Source organism: Papio anubis, chromosome 3, assembly GCF_008728515.1.
Source record: "Papio anubis isolate 15944 chromosome 3, Panubis1.0, whole genome shotgun sequence".
NCBI classification, from domain to species: Eukaryota; Metazoa; Chordata; class Mammalia; order Primates; family Cercopithecidae; genus Papio; species Papio anubis.
In genome coordinates, this window is record NC_044978.1 from 70,860,764 (window position 1) to 70,883,640 (window position 22,877).

At 36.1% G+C, this 22,877-nt stretch overlaps 1 protein-coding gene across 3 annotated transcripts in view; it reads right to left on the minus strand.

The window, feature by feature from the left end:
• The window catches only part of NDST3 (N-deacetylase and N-sulfotransferase 3), a 212,344-nt gene that overhangs the window by 16,025 nt on the left and 173,442 nt on the right, over positions 1 to 22,877 (minus strand). For all 3 annotated transcript variants that reach the window (XM_003899120.5, XM_009207471.3, XM_009207470.3), the window contains exons 7-12: positions 17,948 to 18,130; positions 15,638 to 15,734; positions 9,570 to 9,693; positions 5,450 to 5,624; positions 2,003 to 2,173; positions 529 to 638 (exon numbers count right to left, since the gene is read on the minus strand). In XM_003899120.5, the coding sequence (XP_003899169.1) occupies positions 529 to 638; positions 2,003 to 2,173; positions 5,450 to 5,624; positions 9,570 to 9,693; positions 15,638 to 15,734; positions 17,948 to 18,130 (860 nt within the window). The remainder of the gene's footprint in view (positions 1 to 528; positions 639 to 2,002; positions 2,174 to 5,449; positions 5,625 to 9,569; positions 9,694 to 15,637; positions 15,735 to 17,947; positions 18,131 to 22,877) is intronic.

A 22,877-nucleotide genomic window follows, 5' to 3' on the forward strand; every position in this document is an offset into this window, starting at 1 on the left:
GTTGGATAAAGACAAAGATGCAAAAAATAAAACAAAAAAAGAATGTTTAGGAGCAATAATAGTACATTTCTCTCTGCTTATTCAACCACCTATGGACTATTTCTTGCTGTATGATATTGTTTCTGAAAATTACATAAATGAGAGAAGAGTCAGTTCCTAAACTACTTAGTTACTCACCTGTTCATACTTCCAAGAGGCCCCATATTGCCTGTTAAATAGGCTCAGGCTTTATGAACTTATTTCAGATAACTTCTTTTAAGGTTTGTGGTTTGTTTTAAGATTTACCACTGTTTTATTTCTCTCCTTTCAGGGAAATCTTTGTACAATTAGGAATTAACACAGGATTTAGGTTAGGACATTTCTTTGTCACACTGTTGAATTTTTTTTTTTTTTTGTGGTTAAGGTCAAATTGAAAAATAACCAGCATATAAGGAACAGGTAACCTGACAGTTGTATGACCAAACTACAATTTCTTTGAAATCAATTCCCTGCTGAAACGTCAATAAACTAATTAGAATATAAACTTACGTTAAAGCTTCTGAGTAATTATAATGAGGCGAGACTCCTAGAAACTTCTGTACTTCATCCATCACTGTAGCAGGATCAGTTCTTAATTGTTGCCCATCAATAATTAGCAACTAAATTATAAAATTAAAAAAAATGCACATTGAAAAAAGACATGTAAACTGTACAATGAAAAATTTCTGCACTCTGAACTCATTCAGTGAGAGACACTGTTCTGAGTAAAATTGCATGCATTGGTGTTAGATAGAATCCAGGTCATCCTCATTAATGACCTGGAACCAGAAATCACACCAATCAAGTACACTCATGGTTTGCAATCTGAGAAGTCACACTATGAAAGCAAAAAAGGCAGTTGAAATACCAAGAGAGCTTAGAAATGTGACTAGAAAATCACAAATGGAAACCAACTTTCAAAAGAGACAAAGCAATGATCCCATCATTCAAGCTGGGACATACAATAGAAAAGAAGAAAGGTTGTAATAAACTCAGACGTAATATGACAGAGAACATGTCATTCCTCATGATTCCTTTCAGGAATAGCACTGTAAAGGTTGAAGAGATATTTTGATAATCCATGTGGAGAATAAGGTTAGGCTCTCAGGAAACCTGAACATGGACAAAATTCCTTAAGAAACTAAGGAGGAGAAGTTTCTTGTTACTCCAAGGAGGGTGGACCCAGCGAGAAAAGAGGAGACCAGGATTAAAGGACACAAAGCTTGCAAAGCAAGTCTTATCTATCCATACCTCTTCTCTGATATTTCTATTTAGCCTAGATCAGCACTGTTCAATAGAACTTTCTGTGATGACGGACATGTTCTATAGCTGCTGGGTCTAACATGTAGCTATTGAGCACTTAAAATGTGGCTAAAGCAACCGAGGAACTGAACTTTTCATATTATTTGATTTTAGTATAAATTAAAATAGCCATCTGTGGTAGTGGTTGTCATATTTGGACAGCATGACTCTAGACTCACAGGTATATACCATGTTTGATGGGACTGGATTGCTTACACCATCCCATGAGGGGCTGGCTGATTTTGCAGTCTAGGTTGATGCCAGGCAGAAGAAATTCAAGGGGCTGAGAAAAACATAAGACTTATAAAAAATTCAGCAAGAGGGTTCAAAAAGAAAATAATGGCACTTAATTAAGCAAAATATTATTTGTCTTTTTTGGTTAAGAGGTTCCCTTTCGAACTTTATTCTCAGGAAGAGAATCAGGGATCTAAAGCTTTCGAAGCTTTTTACAATCAGGAAAGGTATGCACAGCAAATACAGCAGGGAGAATTATCCTGAAATACTCTTAGAAAATTAAACAGTTTTTCTACTTCTGCCTATTTCTCTTTGCCACAGCCTCATTATTTACAACTAAAGAGGAAAAACTAGTAATAGTTTAATAAGTGAAAATTTTCTTATCCTTAAGGCAAAGTCATCAGCTTAATGAGATTCTAACATGATGTAAATCCTTATTACTCCATACCTGAAATGGAGGGAAATAAACAAGCCATCTCTCGATGTGGCTGGCATACCACCCCGGGACCAAACATCTCTTCTGCAAGGCTCTGAGCTCCGAGGGTGCACGGGGCCCTGCTGAGATCACTTCGTAGAAGCTAAACTTCAGAGCTGCAGGGTCTTCATGTGATCGTTGATGCTATGATGAAAAGGTGGATGATTAAACTAATCTGAACATAGGCGTAAATAATTAAAAACCAATCTTTGTGACAAGTCTCAAAGCTAAAGAAAGAAGTGCCTCACTGCTGGAGAGTTATTTATTTTGAAATTAATAACCGATGAAAATGTTTGCTTGGAGCCTCAGGATTTGAAGTTATGATACTTATGGGAGTAAGTTTTGGAGAATTTATCTGGTAGAAGTTGAATTCTTATTGATAGGATTCCTTCACCAACATTACTGAGTTGTTTCTTTAGTGTACGTATTTTATTGTGAAAGTAAACTTTTGAAAACTGTGTTAATGGCCCCATTCCCACTCATAAGCAAACCATTTATAGTGTCCAGTGAATATCCATAATAGACAAGCACTCTACTATCTCTGCCAAATAGTTTCGCTCCATCTAGTAATGCAGTTTTAGATTAGAAAAGGCCTATCAGCTCTTTTAAATGAAGAAAGTACTAGAAAGTCTGACATGCACATTATCTGAAATCCGCAGCTTTTATCATACATCCCCTGGTATCTAAAAGCCAAGATTATTTTATCTAATGGTAACCTTTGCGGTGAATCAGAATCATTTATTGTGCAGAAAATGCAGAAAGTAGCAATCCAAATAGGAAAGTGTTTCATAATGGCCCAGGCTCAGGCCCATGGGTTTGAGGAAATCACCTTTTCTTTAAATTGGCCAATAAATATTCAGGCTTAGTGGTGAGTTGGTGGATGTTTACCACATCTAGTTGAATAGCAAATTTTCTACAACTGAGATTCAAATCACTGGACTACAAACTGCTAGACTTTGTTAAGGTCTGCATTTTGCCACTGTGATTTATTTGTAATATTTAGGACATTTTGTTAGCTTGCAGCCTTAAAGCCTTCTTTTTCTGTAAATTCTATATTTTTCAGGGACGAAGTGGTTGCCAAGCTCCAATTTTCTTCATTTTCTTGGAGTCAATTAAGGCTTATTTTTCTTTTCTCCAGATACTTAGTGGAAAAGGTAAAAGTTGCAAAATCAAATCAGGCAATTTGCAATTTGCTGTATGTTTTGATTTAAAAGATGGCTTCAGGTTTGGCATGAATGATTAGTATAGAATTGTGGATTTTTATGGATCTTAGCTTTCCAGGATGTCTCCACTCCTTATTATTCAGATTATTATCAAAATGCCTATCTAAGATTTCATCTGCTTTTTGTGACCTTTCCCTACTATGTTCCTGCCGCAAAACCTTTTCCAACAATCTGTTCTTCCTCTTGTGAACTTCAACAACTGCTTTTGTTAAGTAGCAGAAGGACTCAGTAATGAGCAACTTTATTCTCTAATATTGTAATTGTCAAGAACTTAGCTGTTTTAAATCAAATCAGTAAGAATGGAACATCCCACTCTTGTAGGGAGGATCTAAGCTATGTGGGTCACTTTAACACAGGGAAGCATTCATATATCCAGCCTACTTGCAGATTTCAGATTAGAGGTTTTCGTACATAGAACATTCCGCATTTGTCTTAACATTATCGTTTCCAAGAAAATAGGACCCTCAGTCTGCTTTTCAGCACTGACCTGACGATAACTCCTTTACATAGCTCTGCTTTGCACCTATGAGAACACTTCTTCATTTTTATTTTACCTGAATTTCTCTCCTTACGTATCTTTCCCTTATTTGAGAAAGTGCCCCATGGTTCTGGTGTTTGGGCTTCTCTGCGACAGCCATGAATAAATCTGTCCTTTCCCAGATGGTCTTTGTCAGGTGGACTTTGTCATTCTGAAGGAGTCTGTATGTCAATTGATTATTACTTTCTAATTTATATGCTTGTTTATACATATTTCTCCAATTAGGCTGAAAGCAATTTCAAGTATAGCATCACATTTATTTTTCAAATCACACTTAGAAAAAAACTGCACATGGTAGCACATTATTTGATGAATGGATAAACACATGAACAGCAGAAAAGCATTTTTTAAAATTACAAACCTGAGAAATGAGAACTAAGGGTCCTAGAGACTAAAGACACTGACTCCATCAATTTTACTATGTTATTATGTTAATTTTGACTGCTGCTTATTGAACCCTTCCAACTGGTGGTTAAACTATCACCGAAACAAGTTTTAAAAGATTGTTTCCTATTATTTGCAATGATTTATTAAAAGTGTATTTGATATATATTATTACTAGAGTTTGTTATTTCAAAGTGAGCATTTCTGTGCAAGGTTCTAACCAACATCAGAAAACAATGGCAATGAGTATACAAGAAACATTTAGATGTGTTAGGATCTCAGGGATGTAGAATTTTTCTCTTTTCTCTTTTCCTTTCCCTCCCCTCCCCTCCCCTCCCTCCCCTCCCCTCCCCTCCCCTCCCCTCCCTTCCCTTCCTTTCCTTTCCTGTTTTTATGAGATAGAGTCTCCCTCTGTCACCTAGGCTGTAGTACATGATGCAATCACAGCTCACTGCAGCCTCAATCCCCTAGGCTCAGGCGATCCTCCCAGTTTAGCCTTCCAAGTAGCTGGGACCACAGGTGTGTGCCACCATACCCGGCTAATTTTCTTTATTTGTAGAGACAGAGTCTCCCTATGTTGCCCAGGCTGGTCTTGAACTCCTGGGCTCAAACAATCTTCCCATCTTCCAAAACGCTTGGATTACAGGCATGAGCCACCAACCCCAGCCTAAAGATTCTTATATATATTAGTTTTGCCACTAAGCTGTTTCTTTAGTACAAGCAGTTGTTTAAGCTCTTTTAGAGCCAGGGTCGGCAGTCTATGGCCTACTGCCTATTCAGTAAAGTTTTATTGGAACACAGGAATGCTTATGCATTAACATATTGTCTATGGCTGCTTTTGAAATAAAATGGTAGAGTTGCAACAGAGACTGTACAACCCTCAAAGCCTGAAATTGTTGCTATCTGACTCTTTATAGAGTACACATGTATCAGATGAAAAAATAATGATTTAAAATTATTACCTTTAAAATGCAGATATATGGAAGCAGAGATATAAAAAAGTACATAATATTTTGTTATATTTTAATTTAGTTTCTCTTATTGCATTAATACATTTTATTAAATGAAGTGATTAAGTTAATAAAATAAGAACAAAAACTTAATGGAGGAAATTTCTCAGTGGAAATCAAGAAAAACTTGTTCATTTTTCTGTAGGTATCAAACAACTAGCAAATCTCTTTTGTGAAAACCTGAGGTAGTGGGTATTGCTAAAAACAATGCTTCATTGTCCATACTCTGCTTCTGCCTGTTGGATTTTATTTGCATTTTCCTTACCTGGTACCAGGAGTATGCTCGGTCTGAAGGGTCAATGAGAATGGTGATAATCTTGGCTTTGGGAACCAGAGAAGCAGCTCTTTTAGGGGCTTCCTCTGAGTGGAAGTAATTGGCACTCTTCTCAAACAAAAAGTCGGTGGTGACATTAGATGGGACTGGGAAGAAATCCATATACCTAGAAAAGGAATATTTTTCTCAAAGTAAGACTCTAGTTTACACTCATATTCTGGTGACCAAAGATGTTAAAAGTGTCCCACAAATTCATGTGCTTCCTAAACAAAAGCCTTTTTCTTTACAGCATTTGTGAGCAAGAGAAAAATATCCAGAACACTAATAATGTGTTTGGAAGATGTTTTTGTAAGTACATTTTCTTTATGTTTTGCTTAATATCAGGAAAAAATATAAGTGATAACAAACACGTAGACACAGAATGATCAAACTGCAACAGGGATCAAGCTAGCTATATCAAATGTGTCTAAATGTAGAAACACTGTACAGAGAAAATTTCAAGTACTCAAAAAGAAAATTGTATTAAAACAGATGATATGTTCAGTTCAGACATTTTAAAAGGATTTAGAGAAAATATTTTTTACTTTATTGCAAGTGAAATAATTTCTTTTCCACAAATGTATTGTGCCAGTGTTGTGTTTACTCACATAGTGTCAAAGATGCAGAGCATATCTGGTATAAATATTGCTTATTTGCTTACTTTTTCTCATATAGAGCCACCTATGTCCCTCTTTAGTATGATTATAAGAGAAGTTTAAAAAGTATGCACATTCCAAATATACAATCCTAACAAATTTCCCAAGGTCATGTTCTATATCCTCACCAGTAGACAGAATTCAAATTACCAGCAGAATGAACACAGGGATATCTATAGGTTCAAGCACTGAAATGTAGGATTTCATTTAATGTTCCACCTGAATAAAAGTTGTCAAATACAACTAATTCAGCATATGATAAGAAATATTTCTGAAGCACTAAGGAACATCTTTTAGAGGAAAAGGGCTTTTTTAGAGCGACTGTAAAAATATAGCTTCTAGGGATTCTTATATTTTATAATAATGGCCTCAGCCTCCATTACCACCCCCTTCAATTCATAAGCCATTATCACACTGGGCTACCAAGACAAGGTAATTCAATAATTACTCAACAAAAAAGTCATTAATATTCATGAAATGACCTGTTTTTTACAGTATCTTGTTTTCTTTTGACCAAAAGATCACATGAGATGTTGGTAGATTTTTGACTGAGATCATATCCTCAAACATGATAAAGCTTCTGGTAGAATTCCAGTTGTTAACATATTGCAAAGTTTAGCTGGTGCAACACAGTGATATCTTGAGATTCAGAGCAGTAAAGAAATCCTTTTATGTTGTCTGGAATTGGCTTGTTGGTGATATGTAATTCTGGCACCCTTTTAGGGAGAAAGAGATATACAAAAATTTCTGGAAGGTTTGATGTGCTATTTGTTCTGGTGTACATTCTATTTACAGAAAGTGCCAAATTTCAGGATACTTCTTATGTAGAAGCTCACACTGGTTCCAGGAGTGCTAAGATTATTTCAAGTGTCTAGTGGTATCTTATTTGGTCCAAGCTTGTCTCAAACCTGCTTGTTCTGAAAAAGGCTTCAAAAATCACAAAAAAGAGCAGAAATTTTAGCTTCTTAAACCTGCCCTACCTTGCTAGAAGTCTTTTATATCTGGAACAGTTTAGGCTTTGAAAACCTCCTCAAGCAAGTCTGGATCTTGGACCTATAATGTGTTGATTTTGCCAGGCTCCAGGGGCTCATGGAGAGGGCAGGGCACAGCTCTTGTTTGCTTATATGTCTAGTGTAGTGGCTGGCACTTACAGGTACTTGAAAGATGTTTCATGAATAGAGAAGCAAATAAAAGGTTCATATTTTTAGTATGGGACCTGGAAGCTCCATAAATAGGCTCACATTTAGAGAATGTAAATTCAGGGTATTCAAAGAATTAGTGAGCAAACTGGAAGTGTTTTAACAATGCGGGGGTTAAAAGCAAATGCCTCCCTTAAGTTTTCCTACTTCTATAAAACATAAAACTTCAGCATTTTCTTTTACCTGAAAAGTGGAATTTTTTTTGCAATACTCCACATTTCTTCATTTATTTGTTATTTGGGTTGACCCTGAGTATTTCTTCCTTTTCTTTTTTTTTGGAGACAGAGTCTCCTTCTGACAATGAGGAGGACAATGGCACCATCTCGGCTCACTACAACCTCTGCCTCCCGGGTTCAAGTGATTCTCCTGCTTCAGCCTCCTGAGTAGATGGAATTACAGGCGCCTACCAACATGCCCAGCTACTTTTTGTATTTTCAGTAGAGACAGGTTTTGCCATATTGACCAGGCTGGTCTCAAACTCCTGACCTCAGATGATCTGCCTGCCTTGGCCTCCCAAAGTGCTGGGATTACAGGGGTGAGCCTGTGTGCCCGGCCAGACTTTTTGTTCCTATCAGAGTACCTAGCGACATGATGATCAAAACATATTTTTGAAAGGTTTATGATAAAAAATTAAGAATAACTCTTGCAATAATTTGTTACCATAAATTTTTCAAAAATATGTTTTTTGAAAAAAAAGTCCTAGAGAATCCAACTATTGACAGGAATGTATTAGTATTACATTAGTAATACTAATACATTAGTAATACTAATACATTCCTGTCCACCTCCAAAGCAGTTTTTATTCAGTCCTTTTAGTCCTGATGTTAACATCATTTTATTCTATAATTATATACTGGCATATATATTTGAGTCAGTGGTCAAATACAGCTGAAGTAGTTGATGGTTTCTTTCTTTTCTTTTTTTTTGAGACAGGGTCTCACTCTGTCGCTTAGGCTGGAGTGCAGTGGTGCAATCGCAGCTCACGGCAGCCTCAGCCTCTATGGGCTCAGGTGATCCTCCCATCTCAGTCTCCCAAATTAGCTGAGACTACAGGTGCACACCACCATGCCTGGATAATTCTTATATTTTTGGTAGAGATGGGGTCTCTACCAAAGGTAGTCTCTTGCCCAGGCTAGTCTCAAACTCCTGACTTCAAGTGATCCACCCACTTTAGCCTCCCAAAATGCTGGAATTACAGATGTGAGCCACTGTGCCTGGCCACTGTTGATGGTTTCTTGATTTTCCAGCTGTTATTTAACACCACACAATTAATCAAAATATCAAACCCTGAACTGAAAAATTGGCAGTGAGATATATAACAATTAGAATATACATAAATCCTAGTAGGTGCTCAAATTATACTCAATCCATTCCTTTTCCTTTCCATTCTGACTTCTCATAAGCAGCTCCTTAGGGGGTTGATAATTATAAAATTGAGATCATACAATCTGACAACAGAGATATATATGACTATGCTAAAATACACGCAAAATCTATTTATGCTGTAGAATTATTATAATTCACTCATTTATACCACTCTCTGTCCAGCATTACACCTTCATAGCAAGACCTTTAGATACATTTTATGGTTAACATGTTAGTTTGCACCATCTCTCTCTACTACATGACTGTATTTTGTGTATTCTGACATTTTTACTTTTTAAATGTTTTCTTCAGATGGTTGATATATTTCTAATTTTGATTCAAAGGCAAAAATTAAATTCTGTGTATTGTTGATAGTTTTTTTATAGCTTTGATTACTCACGCAATATACAAACATTTCTAGTTTTATTTATTTATTTTTCCTTTTATGTGCCAAAGAAAATAGAAAATTACATATGTTGGCTATAGTATCACTTAATAAAAAGTGCACAAGAAGAAAAAGATATGAAATTTTTTTCCCCTTACTGGTAGAGAGGAATTAAATTTCTGAATATTATGCTATTCTTCTGACTTAATATCTATAATTACCATCAAGAAAATTAATGACAATTGAAATTACATGTGATCCTCTTGGGGAAACAAGTCTCTTTATAAACTGAGAAGAGTTTGTTTTGAAAAATTTCTGAGCCCCTTTATGATATTCAATCAATTTCCAAGGCACAGAGGTTAACTTTTATTTGTGACTACAAACTTAGATGTTTCTAAATATTAGTGCTAAGTTTATACTGTGCACAGTACATAAACTTTTAGATTTATACTAATAACCCATCTTACCAATCAATCCCCCTGTGGTAGTTATTTCTATTAAAGAACTGTACCTCCTCAAAGGTTTTTGGGCTGGGGGAGTTACTAAGGATGGAAGGATGCATAACCAGGAACAAATACAAAGCAGTGGTACCTGGAAAGATAATAGAGGTTCAGAAATTAATTAAATGAAAACACAATTTCCTATGATCAGCACTTTAAAGTCATTAATAAATATTACAATGATCCAAACAGAGTTGTTACAACTACTCCTTGAAATAACTTGAATGGATAATCAGCAGTTTAACAGAAGCAGGTTCTAAAAAAATGGAGACAGTGTGGTGTGAAAATAGGCCTGTTGCAGGGATTGAGAGAACTGGCTTTCAATCTCAGTTCAATGACTGATTTGTCTGTGACTTTGTCTTTCAGCTTCTGTTTGTCTCGGTTTTCTTTTTCTCTTCCTTTCTCCTTCCTTTCTTCTCTCCTTCCTTCCTTCCTTCCTTCCTTCCTTCCTTCCTTCCTTCCTTCCTTCCTTCCTTCCTTCCTTCCTTCCTTCCTTCCTTCTTTTTTTTGACAGCATCTTACTATATTGCCCAGGCTGGAGTGTGGTGGTGCAATCATGGCTCACTACAATCTTGACACCAGGCTCATGGGATCCTCCTGTCTCAGCCTCCCAAGTAGCGGTGACTACAGGCATGCACCACTGTGCCAGGCTAATTTTAAAACTTCTAAAAATTTTTTAGTAGAGATGAGGTCTCGCTATGTTGCTCAGGCTGGTCTTAAACACTTGAGCTCATGCAATCCTCCCGCCTCGGCCTCTTAAAGTGCTGGGATTATAGGAGTGAGCCGCCTCTCTTGGCCTGTCTCAACTTTCTTAATGGAAAATCCCCTGCCTACTTATTTCATAGATTTTCTCTGAGAATGAAAAGACATGTACTTGAAGACATTTTGACAGTAATAAGGCACTATATAAATGAAATATATTATTATTTAATATATTACATTACCAAAATCAATACTTGGGTTCTCATATTAAGTTCTTCTTGAGGCCTATGAAAGCTAATTAAACTCAAGACAGAATTTAATCTTTCCACAAGTTTGCTTAAGCTTGAATGTACTTATATTTTTTATAAAAGTAGTGTCAAAAATTGTTTAAATTGCTAAATTTGAAAAAAAAATAGTGCCCTTTCTTAGCGACGTAACTTATAGAATTTGCATTTACTAGGGAAGAGAATGGTATATCACAGGTACACATATATATTTGTGACTGTTGGGGAGCAAGGGTGTGATTTTTCAAAAAGTGAGCAATGTCATAAACTGTACAATTAGTGTTTTATAAGACTAAATGAGGAGATAAAAGGTGCAGCGTAGTCAGTCTGGTACAAGAGAAAGTAAGGCAGTTTGGGTTCAGTTTGTCAAAGGTTTAGCCATGTATTTAATATTTGTAACTGTGACTGTGTTTAAAAGATCATAATATAAAAGCATTTCTACATATTGGCTACCCCTAAGAGAGAAATATACTATTATTTACACTGTTATACAATCTGTGGAGCAGGACTTGAAAATTATATTCCAAGTCAATAGCTAGCGATAGTAATAAGACATGGCCTTGTAATATTTCTCTCACTTGGAGAAATTACTACTCTAATTTTGCTTAGTAATTATGTCATGTTGCCATTTGTACAAAACTTTGAATTTTCTTATTTTTCAGATAAGCTTTCTTTCTTTTCTTTCTTTTTTTTTTGTTTGAGATGGAGTCTCGCTCTGTTGCCCAGGTTGGAGTGCAGTGGCGTGATCTTGGCTCACTGCAACCTCTGCCTCTTGGGCTCAAGCGAATCTCCTATCTAAGCCTCAGGAGCAGCTGTGATTACAGGCGCCCGCCACCATGCCCAGATAATTTTTGTATTTTTGGTAGAGACAGGGTTTCACCATGTTGGCCAGGCTGGTCTCGAACTCCTGACCTCAGATGATCCACCCACCTAGGCCTCCCAAAGTGCTGGGATCACAGGCATGAGCCACTGTGCCCAGTCCTTAAATAGTATTAATATGGAAGTAAGGTAGTATTTTAGTGTTTATTTACTTAAATGGTACAAATATGGCAATATTTAAGTAAATAAATACTATTTAAGTATTTATAAATTAAGCTTTCTTTAATATTTATTTACTTAAATCTACCATATCTATACAATAGAAAAATTGTTAAAATAACTGTCAACAGCAATATTGTCTTAAAAAATGAATTGAAAGAGGTAGTCTTCCTAGATTATATCTGAACCAAACAATGAACACTGTAATCATAGATCATTATAGGGAATAAAACACAGTAATCTATGATATACAAAGTAAAAATGTGCTTCACAAGCTTGCCTTAAAACAGTGCTCCTCTAAGTAGCATGTATTAGATTCATCTGGTAGGCTTGTTAAAACACAGATAGCACAGCCCTATCCCAGTATCTCTGATTCAGCAAGTCTTTGCTGAATTTGCACTTTTTTTTTTTTTTTTTTTTTTTTTTTTTTACAGGAGTCTCGCTCTGTCACCCAGGCTGGAGTGCTGTGGCGCGATCTCGGCTCGCTGCAAGCTCCGCCTCCCGGATTCACGCCATTCTCCTGCCTCAGCCTCCCGAGTAGCTGGGACTACAAGCGCCCGCCACCACACCTGACTAATTTTTTTTGTATTTTTAGTAGCGACGGGGTTTCACCGTGTTAGCCAGGATGGTCTCAATCTCCTGACCTCGTGATTCACCCGTCTCGGCCTCCCGAAGTGCTGAGATTACAAGAGTGAGCCACCGCGCCCGGCCTGCACTTCTAGTAAGTTTTCTGGTGATGCTTATGCTGCTGCTCTGGCAACCACCCTTGAGAATCACTGACTTAGAATAACTGTGAAGCAATATCTAAAATTTACTGGAGGAAAAAAGCTCCAATACATGAAATCCATAGTAAAGTAGAAAGTAGTAAAGTAGAAAGAGCATGTTCTTTGAAGTCAGGTAAATTCTAGGATCAAGATTTTTATTCTTGTACTTACCAGCTGTGTGAATTTGAACAAAAATTATTTACAACCTCTCTTGAGTCTTAGTTTTTCCATCTGTGTAGTGGGGAAGAAAATACTTAGCTATCAGTGTTCTATGAGGATTAGCGAGGTAACCTAGGTGAAATCACCTAAAGAGTGCCATATCTGAATATCTAAAAGGCATTTTTCAGATAAAAACTTTACTGAGATATAGCTTAGAATTATAATACATAAATATATAAATACATTTAAATCTCAATTATACATGTGAGATATAATCCAGAAAAATGCATGAGGAATTTTTAAAATTAAAAATAACAAATATTTTTGGAAATAAGTATTGCCATTATAATGTGAGCAAAAAAGCAGAGAGATTAATTCCTTTCTTAGATCAACTGAAAACATTATTTTCTGAATCTTATTTTTAAGAATTGTATTAAATACATTTGTTCACTTTTAATAGTGTTTCATGATCAGCATTAATTAGACAAACAGAAAAAATGGATGTAATCTAATTATTTTGCATAGTCAGTAAAAGGCATAATGAAATGTATCAGTGTTAAAATATTGTTAAGTTGTGGTTTCTGAATTCTGTCTTTGCCTGTACATATTCTTGGGTCTGAATAAACTGTCCTGCATATGTATTTTGTGAGTGGTAACTCAACTACATAATCATAGACACACATTTAAATAACCATCTATAAATCTTCAGTTTTATATTTTTTGTCAGTCTTAACACTGAAATATTTGAATATCGAGATAACTAGAAATCTGTGCAAAATTATCCAGAAAAATACTTTTTATTTTTCAAGACAGAGTCTCACTCTGTTGTCCAGTCTGGAGTGCAGTGATGCAATCTTGGCTCACTATAACCTTTGCCTCCCAGGTTCAAACAATTCTCATGTCTCAGCCTGCTGAGTACCTGGGACTACAGGCGCACACCACCACGCCTGGCTAATTTTTGTATTTTTAGTAGTGATAGAGTTTCACCGTATTGGTCAGGTTGGTGTTGAACTCCTGACCTCAGGTGATCCACCCGCCTTGGCCTCCCAAAGTGCTAGGATTACAGGTATGAGCCATCGCGCCTGGCCCAGAAAAATACTTTTGACAAAAGTACAGTTAAAAATGAAGCTATTTAATTCTCATGTCACTGATACGAGAAAACACTTCAATTAAAAAATCAATTTCACAAAATATGGATATATACGGCAACATGAATCTCAAAAGTATTATGCTAAATGAAAGATGTCAGATACAAAAGACTACACACTACATGCTTCCATTTACATGAAGTTCTAGAAAAGGTAAAACTGTAGTGGTAGAAAGTAGTTGCTTGTGGCTGGGGATGTGGTGGGGATCGGGGGGGATACACTGCAAAGGAACAAGGATAAATTTTTTTTAGGCTGACAACTGTTCTGTGTTTTGAATGTGGTGGTGGACACAACTGTGTGCAATGTTCAAAATTCAGCTAATTGTACATTCAAAATGGGTGGATTTTATTGCATGTAAATTATATTCAGCAAAACTGGGAAAAATCAATTTCTATAAAAAAGAATCAATTTGTATAAAAGGTCTTTTCCAACGACAAATGCCATATCCAAATTGTAACAAACACTTGGAAACCCAACTGAGTTTAAGAGGACAAATGATAACTCTACCATCTAACCATGATATCAAAATGTCTGCATATCCAGCACAACACGAGGGAAGTGAATCCTGCAGGACTTTCTAAAGCAAAATGCTACCAAGCCTTCAGGATGTGATCAGTCTTGACAAGTTTATGTGATGACAGTGGGAGTTCACTGAAGAGATTTTAGTTTAAATGTTTTCCTAGTTGTCTTTTCACTTTAGATAGATAAGGACAAGTGAAATAAATGACAAGAAAAATATAAGTATTTGCCATATTTATTATTGTTTTCAAATCGATATCTGCAAATGACATTAAGGAAAAAGATGAACATGCTAAACTCCCTGTGTACATTGCACACAATTTTCCTCAGTTATTTCTAGATCAATGAGGAGAGGAAATGTATTCTCCTTAGCAAGCAATATGATGTTCACTGTTTTCTGTGAAGCCAGTAACCAAGGGCCCCAAATAATTTATCACGCAGGATATAGCATGAATGTCTGGTAGTTTAAAGCTTCCATGAGGCTTCGTTTTAATATTGATTTTTAGAAACAAGAAGTTTATAGGCCGGGTGTGGTGGCTCACGACTGTAATCCCAGCACTTCGGGAGGCTGAGGCGGGCAGATCACAAGGTCAGGAGATTGAGACCATCCTGGCTCACACAGTGAAACCTGGTCTCCACTAAAAATACAAAAAAATTAGTCAGGCATGGTGGCGGGCGCCTGTAGTCCCAGCTACTCGAGAGGCGGAGGCAGGAGAATGGCGTGAATCCGGGAGGCGGAGCTTGCAGTGAGCCAAGATCACTGCCACTGCACTCCAGCCTGGGCGACAGAGCGAGACTCCGTCTCAAAAAAAAAAAAAAAAAAAGTTTATGGGGAAAAATATTGCACATCATTTTTAAGAAAAGGTGCAAAAGATTTCTCCTGGGTATGAATAAACACCTTTCTTAGCACAGAGTTTTATGTATGTCTAGGAATTCTGCTTGTGAAATATCTTTTAGACTTTTAAAAAATAGTCATCTCTGCAAGAAAGTTTACAAATAAACAATATTAGGAAAATGGCAGCCTAAGGGACTATTTTTCTAGCAGGGATTTATTATAAAGAGTTATAGGTACTTATCTGTGTCCCTCTTGACTTTTGATATAATCCTGTCACTGATTAGCTTTGATTTTAGAAGTGTTAATTAAATACTTTTCAATGAAAACATTTGGGGGGAAAAAAAATGTGCCACCAAATTGACTGCTGGATATTTGAACAGTGTGACATCTGTTTTATTCTTTTCACCTAAAAAAAACTTTATTAAGCATTTAGGTACATTACTGAGCTAAATGAAAATTATGTCAGAGAAAAACGTTATTCATTCATTAGCAGTTATGGGAGGTTTACAAACTTATTGTGACAATAACTCATTATCTAGTCATCAGAAATTTTACACTGGTTAATCATAACATAAAAAGTTCTCACCAGTTTTCTGGGGTCCTATTACCAAGAATTTTGGTAAGCGATCGCAAGTTTTTTCTTTGGACCAAATGTCTCTGTGGCGTTTGTCGTCGCAAGGATTCTAAATGGGAGAAGAACATAGAGATGTATTGTTTTCATGAATGTGTCCATTGTGTGCCAGCTTTTCCAACTTGTGTTCTTTAAAAGTATACCAGGAAACGCTGGGATAAAAACATAGGCTCTTTTAAAAAAATGAAAGCCCTGAAGTGGCATCATGGAAGTTCTGAATAACTCCCTTCCATCTTGAGGCTGAGAGTCTACAGAGGAGGCTGGAGATGGGCAGTATTTCCACTTTGGGTAAACAGTCTCAAAGCATGAACAGTTTAATTGGCTACTAGCAGTTCTATTTATTTTTTAAATAGTTTACTGGGCAGAGATTATGCTTCCTGCTAACCTAAAAGATGATACACACTTAGTATTCAATATATAACTGAAATATAAGTTGTCAGATCTTTATTCTAAGTAACTTTGAACTTTCCAGCTGTGCTTCAGATGGATAGGGATCTGGCAAAAATACTACTATCTAAAGAGTAGATACCTCTCAGCTGCCCTCAAAGCTTGATGAATGTGTATCTAAAAACGTAATTTTATAGACTATGATGCTAGAAAGTCCTAAGTTTTAGCAAAAGGGAATAATGAGGGTGAATTACTACCTTAGGGATTCTGCTTTTGGTGTATAATATTTAACGCCAACATCCACCACACAAGTCCTACTTAGAACGCCCTTCATTTTAAGAACAAAGTATGTATTATGTAGAAAAGGAGGAAGAATTACAGTATCTTTAATATTATTTCAGGAATGGGCAAACAGTACCACTTTTTATTTTTAGTCAGTTAATACCATAGGTATGTGAAGTTAAATAAGACTTCTGCTTATTTTTAATAAGCAACAGATGTTAAGGCTAAAGTGAGAGTATTCTTTTTGGCTGTTCTTCTGAAAAAGTTTAAAACTTGTCACCTGAAATAATGATTTCAGTTTAAAAGTTAGGTTAAATTAGCAGGAAAATTGCATGTCTTTCCATTGACTAACGTTTGGTGATGTTTTGTGGTAGTTAAAATGAAAAGATGCTTGTTACAATGAAAAGATGCTTGTTGAAACAATGGAAAAGTAATATGCAGTCATAAGTCCACAACCACCAACCTTAACCTGCTAAATATGCAGTTGTTATGGAGTTACCTGTGTGTGCTCAGGAGGTAATCAACTTACGGTTGAAAGCTGAATGCATTGAATATAAAGTTCAGAGTTAACAAATTCAATCTGTGGTAAAAATTTACTGAGGTCTACTTCTGATGATTGTTACTGTTTTACCATCAGCTCTGTCTGTAACTCTAGTAGCGTTGAAAACAGTGATTAGGAAGCACAACTTTTGAAGCCAGGTGGCCTACAACTGATTCCTGCTCTGCCACACACTAGCTGTGTGACCTTGCTTAATTGACTGAGCCCTTCTGTGCTTCAGTTTCTTCATCTGTAAAATGCAAATCATAACTGTACCTACCACGTAAGGTAGTTGTGAGGATTAAATGAGTTAATACATGTAAAGTGCCCAGTCTGACATATAGTAAGCAAGATGTAATTATTTGCCAAGATTATTATTTTTCACAGATCATGGAGTGGACAATTTAAATTCAAAGTTGTTCCTGAAATTAATTCTATGATACATAAGAGTCTATGCTTTGAAGTCTAGGTTACCCCCAGGGTCATCTGAATATGCCATATTCATGTGGTATTTTGTCTTAAGAAGCTCAGTGATTTTCCCATGAAATGCCTTCCCCCATATTAATCCCCAATTAATACTTCTGAAAGCTGTCCACATTCAGCGGCTCTTGGCTGTTGGTGTACCTCATGGTTCAGAAGGCAGATGTCAGTTCTGAACTCTTCTCAGAGATCCTTTAATATGGTTTAATCATTAAAGATATGGGGATGTGTTCAAAGGCTACCTGCCTAACAAACGACCTGTTTGCCATCTTCTACTCTTCCAGCCTATTGTAACATGTAGATTTATCTCTCACTCCTGATTGAAGACATTATATCCACTGAATCCATCACTGAACTTTCTGAATCCCATGATTTCCAATGCGCAAGGGAACAGGGAATTGAGAGCAATATGTAGCAATGATAAAAGACTACAGTTTAGGAAGGAGTAGTTTCTCAAATTTACTAACATTTCCAAAATGCAGGTTTTTTCAGGTGGCTTCACTTTTCACATTTGGAATATCTCACAGAATTATGTTCCTGGAATTAATGGGTTATATCAATGATTGAATTAATTTTACCTGCCAGAGAGGGTCTTTCTGATCAGGAAACAGCTCAAAATACTTGTGGGCCAGTTGTACTGGAGGCAGAGTCTGAAGTCGCAGGTTGGTCCAGCTCTTCACAAAGTTGGCCAGATTAACAAATGTATATAATCCCAGTCGGTCATTCCCATAGTTGGACAGATGGGTCATGAAAATGCTGATCTGAAAAAAGCAAATGAACTTCAGTGTAAATAACATTAATTTTGACACTAGAGGGCAGTATAATCACAGCGATGCTAGTTTTTTTCCTTAAGTAGTCTGCGCAGGGTTTCAATTCATGGTGTGTTTTTGGATTTGGGACATATCCCTCAAACCCTCATTATATTCATACATACTGGAGGATGTGTTATCAGCAAGACTTGAGCATTTTTTCCCTGAAATTTTCATATATTTCATAACAAAAAATACATTCAACATCAATAGCAGCTGTATACCCATGTTGGTGCAATAAGACTGTTGTTGAATAACATAACCTGTATGTTTCTCAAGCCCTTTTTCACATTCTTTAGTTCCATTATTCCCAATATAAAACACCTCCTTTAAGAAAAATCTTTAACTCCTGGCTAGATAAAATTGACTCTTCCTATGGAAGCAGCTGACCTAGATTGAATCCATGCATTCAAAGAAAATCACAGCAAGTGTGGGACATTTTTTACAATAAAATAAATTTGAACTCTGCAGGTTAGACTGCATTGGTCTAGGATGTAAATGTACAATGAGTATTTGTAAAACTATTGCTTTAAGTGAATGCAGATAATTTTTGTTGGTTAGTGTTGACAAATGAATTCTTCTGCATGGGATTTTTAATGGCAAAGAAAACCTTTGTGGCATTTATGCTGCTATAAAAAAGATCATAAAAATAATTCATGTGATAATAGTACTTTTGGAAAATATATAATGTCATGTGAATGAATAGTAACAATAGTTTACTATAATCACAATAATGAGTTTAATAGGTCATTCATTAAGAGACTGAAAGAAATATTCAAGAAAATTCATTGAGGTAATGTGACAGAGCTGAAAGAAAAAGTTATACTAAGATTTAATACAATAAAAAAGAAAAATGTAATTACTTAACAACTATGAATAAGAGGAAGTAGTAATATCCTATGGAACAAATCCTGCAGGCTTTTACATAAAAAGCTTCATTGTGATCAAGAATATTTGCATTTCTATTCACTCTGCCTGAACATATATTAAATCTTTGAACTTTTGCAAACAAAATATTTTGTGAGTGATTTAAAATAGCTATCTGTACCAGCAGACCAATGTAGTCATGGAATTGGGAAGTCAGCCTTTTACCATTTTGGGTCTTTCTAAAAAAACGAGACTTTAAAAATTAAACCTTCTGGTTATTTTTTAATAGTAACTTCAATACTGTGACTTAAATTTCCTCTTTTTCTCCTGAAAAATTTATCAGAACATTAGGTGATTGAGAAACTTATGAAAATCATTCTTAAATTTGGAAGTTTTTTGCTAATGTCTGTTGGAGGTGGTCTTTACTCATTTGTTTTACATGCCACATTTTTCAATGTACCTTAATAAGATAGCAAAATGATACTTCTGTTCACCTTTCTCCTAAAAATTTTTTAAATACAATTTTAAAAACGTGTATTTTTTTTTTTTCTTTTTTTGAGACGAAGTCTCGCTCTTTTGCCCAGGCTGGAGTGCAGTGGCCGGATCTCGGCTCACTGCAAGCTCCGCCTCCCGGGTTTACGCCATTCTTCTGCCTCAGCCTCCCGAGTAGCTGGGACTACAGGCGCCCGCCACCTCGCGCGGCTAGTTTTTTGTATTTTTTAGTAGAGACGGGGTTTCATTGGGTTAGCCAGGATGGTCTCGATCTGCTGACCTCGTGATCCGCCCGTCTCGGCCTCCCGAGAAGTGCTGGGATTACAGGCTTGAGCCACCGCGCCTGGCCTAAAAACGTGTATTTTTAACCTGGTTAGTAAGTTCAAATTTCTTGCTTTATTTTTATGAAAGATTTGTCAGTAAGTCTGTATGTGTCATATTTCACTTGAATAATATCTGCATGGGACAGAAAATGGGAAACAGAGATAATATATAACCTTGTGATACTAATACATTTGAAATCCCTTTGAACTCACTTTTTAACCTCAGAAAACATTTTTATTCTGACAATTAAAGCAGAGAGCTACTCTCTACCTGCGTGACCATGGAAAGTAAAAAAAATGCTACTCTTTCTGATAAAGACAGACAGAACCCAAAATGATTTATGAACTGGTAAAGAACATTGCTTTTCATGAAACTGAACCTGATTTGCAAGAATTCAGGTGATACTTATAAGGTGTTGAACTTAGTCCTGTAAAAGAAAACCTACTTAGCCTCCAAGCATGGAACTTTTCCCAAATGTTCAATTCTATTTTTATATTCACACTTTAATATAATGCAAGGTGCACCACAAGCTAAAGGATGGTTTAATGTTTTTGTAATGCATGTCACCTTATGATCCTTTTAGACTTTGGACTCAAACCTGAGATTTGTTTTGTGCTCCTAAAGAAATACAAGTCCATAAGGGAATATAATTTGTCAGGACATAATACATTTCAATTTCTTTTTGAACTTTTTTTTTCATGAATCACAATATTTTCTCTAGACATGGAATATTGCACATCTCTTGCTGAACATGTAACCTCTCTAAGTTTTCTTTGTTACTTTTTTGTTAGGAAGGTATGCACATTAAGCAGGAGAATTGACAAAAACAGATATATAACGAGAATGTTTTGGTCAAAAAGTTAGCTTGCTTTCTAGACAGCATTTCTTCCTTACCTATGTACTGACCTATGACATTTATAATGTCATTTCACTTTTTGGTAATTCCTCACCTGACAACAATTTCTGTACAGCATAGAAGGAAACAAAGACAAGGCTTGAAAAGGCTGCTAGTTCAGGAGAAGTAGATATTAGTTTTTTCCTAAAGATGATACTTTTACAATTTTAAGAGTACTTCAGGACTGAGGTTTTATTTTTGTTTTATTTATTTATTTTTTAAAGATGGAATTGGTCAAAATAGATTATTTTCTTTATACTTGTAGATTCCAGTGAGAAGGAAAGTGTCAACAGAAGTGACAACTGCATTTATAAAACAATTTTTGCTATAAACACACTATGAGTAATTAGTTGTCACCAAAAGGACTAATTAGCTGCTTAAAACTCACATCATTTGAAACTCTGCCAAAGGCATAATGTTTATTTGACTAACAACTGAAAAAATTCTTTCTAGTCTGTGAGATATAGATGTGTATAGCAAGATGGTTATCTGTGAATTTTTTTCTGTAAAAAGGGAAAAGGTAAATATCAAATACCACATACGTTAGTATTTATGAGAAAGGAAACAGATACCGTTTGTCAAAGTGTAACTAAGAGAAAAATGTGGGAAGCTTTATCTGTACTTTCTAGCATCAACCCTGTGGATCTATTAAGCTGTAAGTATGGGGGGATGCATGGCTCACTACCAAGAATAAAAAGCAAAACATAGGTCCTGGTGCAAACACTGTTGACAATACAGTAAGTATTCTCTTTCTTTGGAGAAGGCTGGGAACAGGAGAGGAAATGTGGATGTGAAAAAGTATGCTAGTTATTATAAACTATGCCTTTCATGACCATGCTGCTCAGTTGAAATCCACAAATATTTTTCTGATTATTCTGCTATTTGCCAGATGCTCTGCTTCATTCTGAGGGTGCAAATATAAATATGCTGCTCATTCTTTTAAGTTTTGTTCATGAAAAGAGTCAGAATTCAGAAGTTCTCTTTTCATAGCAATCTATGAGTTTACAGCAAACTCTTTCTCTCAGCCAACCCGTTTTGTTTTGCTTTAGTATCCTTCTGGGTGACCATAGATTCAAAAGGTTTAGGATATATACAAATCAACTGAGAAGTTTTAAAACATTCTGATCGCCAGTCTTTATACTCATAGATTCTGATTTTTAGGTCTGGAGGATGTCCTGGTACCTGCATTTTAATCATCTCTAGTGGTCTTGATGCAGGTGTCATTGGAATACAGTTTGAGAAAACCTGGCTAGACCCAGTTCTCCCAGAGAAACTTTTATTTTCCATAGAAATGTATATTTTATTCATACAGAAAAGATTCAGGTCATCAAACCCATTGGTTGCTTTGTAGTAGCTTTGAACACATTTGAACACATTTTAAAAACAAGCATGTTTTATTAAGCTCATAAAAATATTTCAATGTCCTAGACTTTGAGTTGTCCTTAGTACAAAACACAACTTGGTAAGCCCCATTGGCCATGCCTTTCGAGGGCTTCCGTACTGCTGACAGATGTGTGGTGATGCTCAGAAGATTGCTATGAAAACAGAACTGGTTCATACAGACATGTGAATTTGGCTTCTAATTCCCTTCAATCCTGTTTATTTTATTTTTAAATTTTACTTTAAGTTCCGGGATACAAGTGCAGAACATGTAGGTTTGTTACCTAAGTATACATGTGCCATGGTGGTTTGCTGCCTATCAATCTGTCTTCTAAGTTTTAAGCCCCATATGCATTAGCTATTTGTCCTAATGCTCTCCCTCCCTTAGCCCCCCATCCCTTAACTGGCCTCGGTGTGTTCTTCCCCTCTCTGTGTCCATGTGTTCTCATTGTTCAGCTCCCTCTTATGAGTGAGAACATACGGTATTTGGTTTTCTGTTCTTGTGTTAGTTTGCTGAAGATGATGGCTTCCAGCTTCATGTCCTTGCAAAGGACACGATCTCATTCCTTTTTATGGCCATATAGTATTCCATGGTTTATATGTACCACATTTTCTTTATCTAGTTGGTCATTGATGGGCATTTGGGTTGGTTCCAAGTCTTTGCTATTGTAAACAGTGCTGCAGCAAACATATGTGTGCATTTGTCTTTATAGTAGAATGATTTATATTCCTTTGGGTATA